The 12784-nt window shown below is 37.5% G+C and overlaps 1 protein-coding gene across 1 annotated transcript in view; it reads right to left on the reverse strand.

Moving 5' to 3' along the window:
• Nucleotides 1-12784, reverse strand: part of gbe1b (glucan (1,4-alpha-), branching enzyme 1b) — a 96078-nt gene that overhangs the window by 12261 nt on the left and 71033 nt on the right. The window contains exons 14-15 of the mRNA XM_017416439.2: nt 12572-12702; nt 1571-1688 (exon numbers count right to left, since the gene is read on the reverse strand). Of these exons, the coding sequence (XP_017271928.1) occupies nt 1571-1688; nt 12572-12702 (249 nt within the window). The remainder of the gene's footprint in view (nt 1-1570; nt 1689-12571; nt 12703-12784) is intronic.

Raw genomic sequence — 12784 nt, forward strand, 5'->3', positions numbered from 1 at the left:
AAGGGGGCTGGCATCCCTAATAAAAGGTATGCTGATGTATTACAGTTGATCAAAGAGGGAAAAGAAAATCTATTCAGATGCAATTAATTTCATAAACAAATTAGTTAATAGAATGTAAGGCTAATTTAAAGCATGTATCGTTGTATTTAGTAATATAATTATTATGAGTCCTGCTGCTGTCAGTCAAAAATGACTCCTGATTATTCTATCAGAAATTTGAAGCACGACGGACTACAGTCATTCACTTTGTCAACTGAAAAAGTATTTGAGTAAGATTGACTAAGTATGTTGTTTTTTGAACCTAGTCCAATAAAGCAAATGGCTTGAAAATAGATTAAATTAATGTAACAGATGATTTGTTTTCAGGTGGATTCCTCCATATTCCTCCATGTATTAGAGATGTTTCTGCTCCATAAAACCCACGAGTTAACAGAGCCAAAAGTAGTCTGGTAAAAGTTTAAAACGTGCTTCATTCTGGAGCTGTGAAAAAAAAAAAAAACATGTCCGTTAATGTTTCCTTTGAAGTTGAATTTTTCTAAATAGTTAATGTTGCTCAGCTGCTTCTTCCAAATGTCTGAAGAGATAATCCTCCTGTAGATAGAGCTGTGTTTGCTGGCTGTGGCATGGAACAAATCAATGTCAGGGTACTTTCTTAACGCATTAAAAACTTAATTTCCCTTTTATTCTATTTCTTTTTAAACTATATGGTTATGTTTACAGTACAACGCAACGGACAACAACTCTGTTTTATGCAGGGGATGAAGGTAGGGAGGGAGTATATTTTTTAATCCTCTAGGAATGAACACATAAGCCTTAGTGTGCATAGCATATGAATGATGTCTGCATCCTATTTTAGTATGCTGGTGTCAGGATCTCTGAGATGTGGTTTGGAGGCTTTTACTTGACCCTGCAGTCTACATGTCCTGGTAAACATTCATTTAAAGTTTGCAAGAGAAGGATTTGACTGAAGACTGATCAGAATTGATCAGAATCAATAATAGCTTCAGCAATATATATATATTCTTGATTTTGTTTTTGCTCAAAAAAAGTTAGCTTTTTTGTTTCCATGTTTTTTCTTTTCCTTTTTGAGTTTGTTGACAGTACAGACAATATGAATTTGGGAACAACAAAGAAAAATGTTCATCCAAACTTTTATTTGTTTTGTTTTCGGAGTTATTCCTGGTGTCATCTCATCACCACCCACAGCTCCTTTTGATGTTTTTTCGCTGTGACCAGTTCCTCAAAAAGCCTACGTTTGTGTATTGCTTTGAGGGACAATAGTGTCCATCAACAGCACACTCAACAGTCATTTAGTATGCATGCTGAGATTTCTGAGTACGCTTAATTTTGCCACTTCTTCAGTGTGAATATACAACAACCTCCAAAACATGTTAGAATTAGTATGCAGAATTGGATGATGATACAGTATGGGTTGTAAGAAAAGTGCTTTAGACTCAACGACAACAGCCCTGGATCTGTAATTGTAGTGTGCTCCAAAGCTTAGGACTCAGTAACATTCAACAAAACATGACCTTTGATGAGTCAAAAGTGTCACGATGGAGATATTTACCAGCATTGAGTTGGAGCGACCGTTGAAGGGCTGGGCCTCGGTGAAGAACTCTGTGTTGTGGTCAAGCCGTCCGTGCCCTCCGTACAGAGTTTCATCTGAATCCAGCTTGATTTTATATCTGACAAAGACTGAGGTTAAGGTGCAACAGCAGAGGAGAACTAGCTTAAGAGATTGGAAACAAAAAAAGATGAAAAAGGGAGAAGGTTTATCAGCAGTGCAGACTTGGTTTAAAGGTGCTCAGGTGGTGTATACTTCATGAAATCCTCTCATCCATCAGCATTCATCGCCTTCACAAAGCTTTAAAAAGTGACAGTTCAAAACCCAAACACTTTAAAGGGATAGTCTGGTCATTCTTGGAGTGATGTTTTGTCAAATCGTTAATAATAGTACCTTATCAACCATGACATCAGGTATAGAGCATGGAGTATGGAGACATGTTTAGTCTTTGTTCAAACTACGCTAATGAATAGTCAAACAATGGCCCTTTTTTTTGTACGTTTGCTTTCCAGGCTTAAAAACAGGTCTTTCTCAAAAACGACATACTGGTGTAAAAAACGCTTATATTAGCTAATATCTAACCATTCATTTCAGTTACTGCTGTTTTCTCAACCAAACCACATCTGTGCTACTACGTATGTGTGTTGAGCCGACAGGGCTGAGGCTGCTGAATGTATCAGTCCGCTCGAAGTTAAGTAAACATTTGGACTGACTCGAAGCGCTGATCACGAGGACGGACATTTGCAGCCTCAGCAGCATAAACATCAGCCTATGTATGGCCAGCAAACACACATTGGCGTAATATGGCTTTCGTTTTTGAAATAGACTTTTCTTATAAACCTGAAAAAAGATTAAAAAAAACAAACAAAACAAAAACAGACCTTTATTTGACTACCCAATAACCTTACCTAAATGAAGACTTCTGCCCTTCTTTTCTCTATACTCTGTGCTCTATAACTGATGTCATGGCTGATAAGGAACTATTAGACAAAACATTTAAAAAAATACCAGACTGCCCCCTTAATGTCTTAAATGAACCGAGAGCAAATAAGTAATGTACATGAGGCTCAACCATGTATTCAGTACATTCTTTCTAATTTGGCGCATAAATAATGAATGATTATGAATCCAAATGAAAGACAACAGATGCTACTGGTAGGACCTTTTCACATCCTGTTTTTCTTGACAGACTTGACAGAAGAAAAGACTTAACATCAAATGTAGAACAAAACCACTCCAGTATTATCAACAAAATTCTGCGTATAACTCTGAGAAAAAAAAAATACACAGCATCCAACTTAGTAGTTTGCAAAAGTAAAGTACAAACACGATTAGTCTGAAGAGCTGCATAAATTTGAGTCGAACATCAGTTTCACAAAAATATTTCAAAAGAGCTCAAAAATAATGTTAAAGCTCATTAGTCTGGAAAAACTCAACCGTTCACTGAATTTGACACTTAAAAGATGTTAGATTGGGTCACTTTTCTTAACAGATACGTAACCCAACAAAATAATCTTTTTGTCTTGTTTGTTTACTACGGTTGTTTTCGCTTTTTACACATGTGAAAATCTCACGTTATTTAGGTTGTATTTATGCAGAAATATGGAACATTTTCCAAGCTTCAAAGCACTACTGCACCTGTAGGCATCCACCTGCTGAGGTCTGGTATTATCCAGTCAAGTGCTGTATAATTTCTGTCCATCTAAATACCACAATTTCTCCTGTTTATCCCATACAAACACCATTTTTACTGTAGATCAAATGCAACGTGCATTTGTAATTCTCATTATTATTTATTATTTGATATTTAATTGGTTCACTCTTTTAAGAAAGAGAAAATAAATTAGGTCTGATTCAAGGTTAGAAAACAATAATTAATGTCAAGCGAGGGTTGGGGGCTGTGTGCGGCATTAAGGACGTTAAACAGGAGAAAATGTGAATGCCTTTGATCATGTATGGAAAGGATGTATATACTTTATGTTTGGATGGGGGAATAATGCCATCCCTCCTTGCTGTCACTTTTTCTTGATTTTTTTTTTCTTTACTTGCACTATCTTTCTTTTCTGCATCTGAACAAGGATGCACAGATACTGAAGAGGAGACTGATGGCAGCTTCTATAATGTGGCTCTCATGAATTGTGTGCATTCTGACAAAGGGACCATGATAGAGAGACACAGCATGAAATATGTAAATCACGCCATATGCTGCGGTGAAGGCTTCAGGATATAACCACCTTTTTATGAAAGCCTATGATAAAATAGATGAAATGAACAATTCTGTCCTTCAGCTCGGTGAAATGTAGAAAATTGTCAAATGTGATATCAAAATTGCTAAGAAAGAACCCAAAAAGCCTATTTGCAAATGCTATTCTTCGAGAACTTTTTTAAAAAAAAAAAAAACCTCCATGCTTGACATAACTATGGTCTCCAGCTTTTGTCTTGTGAAAAACCCCAAAAGATGGGTGTCAGAATCAATTTCTGGTTAATGTCCCAGAAGATTTTTAGGACACCATCAAAGATGGACTTATCCTTGTCAAAGACCACTTGTATTTCCTAAAACAACCCAACAGATAAAAGTTTATTCTTGCTAAAAGCAGTCAGGAATGTTGGGTATGATTGGTCTTTTTTTTACAGCACATGATTTAATCCTGTCTACAGGAGGAGAGGCAGGAAAGAGGCCAGACATTCAAACCGTACTCTAATTGCTTGTGTGAACAATCATCTCATCTTCTGGTGTTTCAGTTTGATTCTCCAACACTTTCTCCTTCTGCCCCAGAGAAGAAAAAAATTCTGCTTTTGCTCCGAGCACATCTGCTTTGACTGTGATGATTAAAAAGAAGTTCTTCCTTGCATGTACAACATAGATGACAGAAAATAAAAATTATTTTGCTGCATTTGTGGATGATTTATTTAAAAAAAATCAAATTAAACTCAGAAGCAACATGATTCTTTTAAAATGAAAAAATAATAAGAAAAATAGTTTTCTGTCCATGTTTGAATTTGTAATTATTACTGCCATTTTCTTCCCATAGAAACTCAGCCTGGACCATCATTCTGTCTCTTCCTGTCCTCTCCATCCATCCTGAGCCTGGTTCTGTTGAAGGTTTCCTCCTGTTAAACAGTGAGTCATTCTCTTCCACTGTCACAAACATGTTGCTTAGTTTGGGGGGATTGCAATGAAGTGAAGATTTGACCAAATCTGCTGGCTTCATTAGATGGGAAACGTTTTACGAATTGGCATTTCATAATGTACTGTAGATGAATGTAGTGTATTGAATTCACTGCAATTGAATTTTAATCTGACTTGAATAAACTTGTTATTTTTGTTTAATTGTGCCCTGAGGTAACCTTTTATATGAATTGGCACTATTTAAATAAACTGAACAGAATTTTCAAGCAGATCATTGCCCTGACCATCACACCATCTCTGCCATCATGCCTTTATCCCATTGGTGCGGTTCTTCTGCCAAATCTACTAAAGTAAAACAATGTACACAAAGCCAGATGTCCACGTGATGTGAAAGAAAACATGGGTTTTACAGAGCTTCTGCAGAGAACAGGGGTTAGAGCTCCATAAGGGGCCCATGCATCCTCAACTACAGCACACTGCAATGTGTGTTCTTCCACCCTACCCATTTTTTCTTTTTTAAGCATTAATTTTTAACAACTCAGTACTATAGAATAACATCTGTAATAGGCAAGCCTTTCCTCTCAAAAACCTTGAGCTTCTTTGACCCTATCATTGGATCACTGGCTGTCCGATTCTTTGTAGGAACTAACCACAGCATGAGGGAATATCCCCCAAGAACTGCCTGTTTTGTAGAAGTTCTGATCCACTCATCTAGCTGTCGCAATTTGGCCCCTGTCAAAGTCCCTCAGATTCTTCCACTGGCCCATTTTTCCTGCTTTCAACACATCAAATTCAAGAACTGACTGTTCACTCACTGCAAAATATATCCCACCCCCTGACAGGTGCCACTGTAATGAAATAATCAATGTTATTCACTCCACCTGTCAGTGGTTTTAATATTGGGGCTGGCTGTTCCATGCATGTGTGTGTGCGCGTGTGTGTGCACGTGTGTGTACGTGCATATGCGTGTGTGTGTGTGTGTGCGCCTGTAACTCAAAGTACTGGAAATGAGGCATAGTTACAGTAATTTAGAGTTCCCTGGCAAACTTCTCTGTGAGGAAGTGAGAACCAGCACAAATTGGTAGTTGGAAGGTTTTGAGCGATTACGTCTTTGTTAGTGGCTACAGACTGCTGCGGCGACAGCTTGCAGTTTAGCTGTGAAACACTGTGATCAATATGGCTGTTGTGAATAAAGAGGAAGATTAAAGAACACAATCAGTTTTACCCAATGACCAGAAAGAAAAGAAGGCAGTCCAAAGCTTGATGATTAGAGTCATTGATGACCTGAAAACAATCTTGCCATGACCACAATTGTGGACCTATAGCCACCACTTAGTTTCTCCATTAGCTTTTTTTTTCCCAGGCTGTATGAAAGTAATAGCATTCTGTCGTGGGCAAACAAGAGTTAAGTGAGCTGTGTGTGCACATCTGAAGAATGTGGCATGGCCTTGTGAGCATTCTAAATCTGTGTCTAGCCATTTTAGAGTCAACATCACCCTGCTTTCTGATCAGCCAGTGTTAAGTTACATCAGAGAGAAAGAAACAGAGGAGGCAGTTTCTGTCACAAGCAAATAACAGACAGATCAAACCAGCAAGCAGTGCAAACAAGACTATAAAAATATGGAAATAAATTAGAAACAAAATAAAGGTCTAGCAGTCCTTGAAGGAATGCATTTCATCTACCACACCAAGTTTCAGCTCAGTATCATTCAAATTACTCAGGTAAAGCCAATTCTGTGTAGGCTAAGAGTGATTAGCTGTAGTGGCCATCTTAAATGGTTCATGAAGTATTTTGCTATCAGTCAAGCACAGTTGACTTCAACAGTTAATGCCAAGGTTCAAAGCAAATATGTTGCCCAATGTGTCATCCTCAAAGTATGTGTTGGGGATGATCCTCAGCTACTAGCACACCTTTTATATCTGTAAAACCTGGCTGAGTTAAAGCCGTTTTTCTGTTTTTTATATGTCAACCTAATGATTACTTTCTTAAAGTTTTGTTAAAATCCTTTCAGTGGTTCACGAGATATTCTGCTAACAATCAGACAGAGAAACCTGAAAAAGTTAACTGCAAAATTTTAAACACAGATGTTGTGCAGTTTTTTGCTCAGAGTATTGGTTGGGGATCAGTCTCAGCTACTACCACGCCAAATTTAAGCTCAATATCTATAAAATTATCTAGGTTATAGTCATTTATGTTTTTTAAGTTCACTTGGCTGTAGTGGCCATCTTGAATCGGGATCACTCATAATAATAATAATAATAATAATAAGCTGTAGTTGTCGACCCAATAATTTCTTTATAAAAGTTTCATTAAAATCTGTTCAATGATTCATGAGATATTCTGCTAACGGTGAAGATAAACAAGCACACACATGCCCAAAAACATTATTCCTCTGCCTCCATGGATCACTACAATTTTAAAGGTACAATTTTAAGTAATTAAGTTTGGCTTTTACTTGTATTTTCACACTAACTGACCAGGAAATGAGCATACTGTCTTCTTCCTGTCAAACTTATCTTGGTACAATCGTTTCGTGCAGCTTTAGTTGCATATAGGATAATTACGCCTGTGAGTGCAGCCCATCTCGAATCATCTTACAGCGCCCCGCAGAGAGCTGCTTAAAAATAGATAAAGGCTGCATATTTTCCTTTTAGATACCTTATCTAAAAAAATAGATGATATTGGAGTACATTATTTTTTTATGCACAGTGGTGCCTATTTTGATCAAAATTCTAGTTGAGTTTGTGACACCACATCTATAGCTGCATTATTGTGCACGGCGTGCCGGGAAGGGCTCAGACAGCAAAGGAGAATGATAACCTGACACAATCGCAGCTGCCTATTGGAACGGTGTAAATCAAAGAGCAATCTGCCCCAACAGGTACAGCTTTCATGACGGGATCCAGCTGGGATTTCAAATACTCTAACCAGCCAGATAAAGACCACTGCCTGAAGATCGTGTCCACCACGAGTCACACAGAAAATAAGAAAAGAAGTTGATGTGTTGAGAGTGCCGTGAAAAATGTAATGATGACTGCATTTTAATGAGCGATGTGTTGTACTGTGAGCTACTCCGCTTTACTTTTTTTTCTTTTTTCGTTACGGAGACAAAAAAAAAAAAAAGACGTTGGAAAGATGACGTGAAAAAGAAAGAACAGAAAACATTATGCAGAGGCCAAACAATCACGGAACGGCTGACTAAAGGATGAGTCTAAAAGATTATACAGACGCTGCTACTAATTGTGTTCCTGTTTATATTTCTGGAGGTTTTTCAAACTTTACTTCTGCATATTTTGGGCTATTTTAGCTGTCACATATCAAAACATTTAGCTCATTCAGGAGAAGGCTATTAAGTTTGTTTACAAATATTTCCCCATAGAAATACAGTGAGATCTCTTTACATCATTCAGAAATACTTTTTTTCTTGGAAATCTGAATCTGAATATTTGCTCTGTTTTTGTCTGTTTGGGCTACTTTTAGTTTTAGTTAGTTTAGTTTTTAGTTTTTAGTTTTTACTTTTGCAAATTTTATCTTTTAGATGGCTTTTTGCTAGTTTTAGCTTTCAGTTAGTGTTTTCCTACATTTAACTAGTGTTCTCTAGTTTTAACTTAACTAGTGTTCTGCTATATTTGGCTTTTAGCTAGTGCTATGCTTCCTTTAGCTTTAACAACTTAATTTTAGTTTCCAACGCAGCTTTTAGCAAAGTCTCTTAGCACTCAGCATTCATTCATAATTCCTCTAGTTCATTTTCAGAGTTCCTGGTTTAAATTTAAAAGACTGAAAATGCAGCTTTTATTTTCTTAACAATTGCAACAGTGGATTCTCTTCACTGCCACGCTGAAAACTTTGTTTTTCACTATAAGCATCAAGGAGTTACTATATGCATTTCTCCACTTGGCAAAACTCTGCTTATTTTAAGCTTCCATGGTTAATTAAGCATGGAAGCTACACATTAGAGAGATAACACCTGCAGATCCACATTAAAAAGCAGGCAGGCATCCAATATGTGACAGAAAGCAACAAAAGGTGCGTTAACGGTGGTTTTTCTTATCTTTTTCTCGTTTTTGCAGGAGAGGGACCCTCTCTGATATAATATGGTACTTGTCACATTGCCAAAGAAAATTCCATGGTGGATCAATTTCAGTGGTGTGCAGCGTGGTCAGCTGCATCTAGCTATTACAGTACTTCTAGATTCAGCTATGGTGCAGAGCTCCACTGCGACACCCTGACCCTCACACAGGTAGAAGAAAGTTTAAGTATATGACAGCTGAGTGTAATGAAAAAGCACTTTTGGACTCTTTGAGCTTGTCTTGTTTACCTCCTCTGCCTCTGAGTGGCACTTTCATCTGTCTTCTCCCCTAATTGGATCCTCTGCACACGTTCCCATCGGAGGATCTGCATCTCCTCGTACATGTGGCGCATTTACCTTCCTCACACACACATACGCACGGCACATTTGCCTTTATGTGTTTACCGCCTCTCTGTATAATGACAGCCGGAGCTTTGCCCTCACATTTATTTGCATTTCCTCTCAACCCACCCAGAGTCTGAGGCCTCTCCTTAAACATCAAAAGAAGCACCAGGAGGAAAAGATGTGGTGCTATCTAAATGAAAATAAATCCTCAAAAACGATGTTACAGACACTGTGCAGCTGGGCTATTAGCGCTTTGCCCAGGACTCACCCCGTCAACGTGGAGCCAAAAATATGAGGCAAAAAAAGCAATTATTTTACAACAAACATTTTCACAATTAAGGGATGATATTTAAAGATTAGTTTGGCAATGTCATTATCAAACAACTTTATTATTCAGTGTCACCAATTGCATCTAATACTACAAGAACTTTGTTTTATGACCTTCTATTGTTGGTGGCTTTTTAATCTAAACACATTCACAACTATCTAACTAATTTTCCTTTATTATAATCTGCTCTGATATAGTCTGATTTTTTTTTAAAACTAATGATACTGGCTTTACATTTTAGTCTTATTATTTATATTGTTAAAGACTTGCACATACTTCTTATCATCCACTGCTAAAGATGAAGGTGGAGCAATAATGTTTTTTGCACATATCTGAACTGTTAGCAAAATATCTCATGAACCACTGAACGGATTTTAACGAAATTTTCAGACAGCAATCATTGGTTGTACTTCTCCAGCTGATTAAATTTTGGAGTCAATGCGATTCAAGATGGCTGCCAAAGCAAAGCAACCTTAGCAAACACAAAATGGCTACAACTTGGTCAATTTTACAGATATTGAGCTAAACTTTGGTGTAGTGGTAGCTGAGACTGATTCCTAACTTCTACTCTGAAAGCAAATTGATTCTGTGTTTAAAGTTTGTCTTTACCTCTTGGAATATACCGTTTGTTCGCAAAATATCTCATGAGCCGCTGAATGAACTTTAAAATAACTTTCAGAAAGTAATCATGGGGTTGACATCTACAACTGATTAGATTTTTGATTCAGCCCGATTCAAGATGGCTACCACAGCCTCCTTAGAAAACACTAAAATGGCTAATTTCTCTGATATTGATCTAAAATTTGTTGTGCTAGCAGATGAGCATCGTTCACAACACATCCTTTGAGCCTAAAACTCTGGCATGAAAGGTGGTGGACGATATGCATTCTTTCAAGGAGTGTTGGGCTTTCAGTTTTCTCTGATATAATATGATATATTTTAATTAACAACAGTGAGTTTATTCTTCAAAGTCCTGTTCTGTTATTTAGCTAGGGGCTTAAACATACTGATTATATATGTAAATGAGGAATAAAACTATATTAAATCATTACAGTTCAGTGCTGAATAGATATTTCAGCTGCTAATATCCAGAGAAAACAAACAAACTCCACCATCACATCAGTTTAATCATCACTGAAGAAGTAACAGACCCTTGTGTCCACCCGGGAAACCGATGGCGTGAGCCTCATAAGGGAGCAATGTCTTTTCTGATAAACACAGATCTGTCAGCTTCCTGTCCCCCTCCACATTGCTGATCATTAAGCCTGCTGTAATCACAACTGTGGGACTCATTAAATTCCTGACAGCCAATGTTGCTAAAGAGAGCCTTTCTGAATCACTGGGCTCTGATATTATTTTTCTCTAACAGCATAACAAGATTACAATAAACAACTGACTCATATTTCCCTCAACAATTACAACTAAAAAGAAGCAGCCTTAGAGAAAAAAACTGCCATTAAAAACTGTGGGTCGTTACAAGTCTCGTTTATTTTTAACACGTCTCACGCAGTGCTTAAATCTTTGATCCACTTCTCAGCCCAGAGTCTTCTCAGGGGAGATTTTTAGTATCCTAAATGTCTTGTGGCACAGAGAAAATGTACTTGTAGGAGTTTAATTAGGAGACAAGTCAAGCATTCAGGACCATCAACAGTCAGCAGTAAAGATTAAAAAGAGAGGTTGATGCACATCTGACAAAAAGGGCAAAGAAATTTGGGGGATTTGCTCCTGAGAATAGTGGAGAGTTGATTTTTTTAAGGAGGCGGTTTATTTATAACCTACATTAGCCTTCAATAGGATAAAAAACAAAACAACACAAGGTTGGTGAGGGGGTTTCTTAGCAGAGGCTGACTATGAGAGAAGTACAAACTACGAGCAGCTGTATCCTCTGCAACATTAGCACCCCTGCAGCAGATTTAAGTAAAATATAATTTAACTACAATCTATGTTGGGAATTGAGCTGATTGATCCAACTCTATAAAACTTGGTTTATTAGAATAAATAAGAATCATCAACTGGAACTATTAACATCTATACCAGAAAATTCCAGCTTTCAGAAAAATTGTCCAAAAGTACAACCCCAATTCTGAAAAACTTGGGACACGCCATAAAATGTAAATAAAAAACAAGCTGTAATGATTTGCAAATCTTATAATTGCACATTTTATTTGTAATGGAACAATAAAGTCATCTTGAATTTGATGGCAGAAACATCTCAAAAAAGTCGGGATGCAGGCCTGTTTAATACCGTGAAGAATCCTTTTTTTCTTTAACAGTCTGTAAACGTCTAGTGATGACCGGGGGGACGTTGTCCCATTCTTGGTTGATGGTTTCTAGCTGCTCAATAGTCCTGGCTCTGTTTTGCTGGATGGGAGCATGTGTTGTTCTAAAACCTGCATACACCTGATGTCTATCTAGCTACCCATGCCAGTGGCAGTAATGCACCCCCATACCAACAGAGAGGCAGGCCTTTGAACTGTCCTCTCCTCTTTATTACGGAGGACATGGTGTCTGTGGTTTCCAAAAAGAATTACAAGTTTCTTGAATTAATATTATGAACTGCAGATAATGTGGTTCTAAAAGTATCCCAATTTCCCATTAAGGAACATTATTCTGAAATTGATCCACTCTTTTTAGATGGTTTTTTGCAAACTAGTGAACATCACCTCTGCTCATCTTTGCTTCTGAGAGATTCAGCCTCTCTAAAATGCTCTTTTTATACCCAGTCCTCTTACTGACCTGTTGCCAATTAATCTTATTTGTTGCTAAATGCTCCTCCAGCTGTTTCTTATTCATACCAGCTACTTTTACAGTCTTTTGTTGCCCCAGTAAAATTAAAAATTACATTACTTTTTTTCTAAAAAAAAAAAAAAACTCCACAAAGTACTGTCTGTGAAATTTAAAAGTCCAATAATCTGTGTGGGGATTGTGAATAACACAGCTTTTTGTCTCCCTTTTAAATTTTACTCTCAGCTGAAATGTTTTCAGTGATTTTGTGAAGCACGAAGGGTTAGTCATATCATTGTTATAATAAACAAGCACTGTATCACTCTGAGAGGCACTTCAAGTGTGCAGGAAAACCGATGTTGGAAAACTGAACCAAAAAACATAGTATGAGAAATAAAAAAGGATACTTTCCTGGTGCTTCTACACCCACCCTGTAGCTCTGGAAGCTGTTGTTTGGGTGGAAGTTGAAGATAAAGAGCACATTTGCCCTGTCAAACACAATGACCTTGTCTCCTTCATGCTTGGCACTGATGAAGGCCTGGAGGAGGAAAAGAGAGGGGAGGAAAGAAAAGCTCATAAAGTATTTCTTCATGAATAGTCATCACCTTTTCTCCTGCTGG

This window comes from Kryptolebias marmoratus, linkage group LG2, assembly GCF_001649575.2.
Source record: "Kryptolebias marmoratus isolate JLee-2015 linkage group LG2, ASM164957v2, whole genome shotgun sequence".
In the NCBI taxonomy this organism is placed as follows: domain Eukaryota; kingdom Metazoa; phylum Chordata; class Actinopteri; order Cyprinodontiformes; family Rivulidae; genus Kryptolebias; species Kryptolebias marmoratus.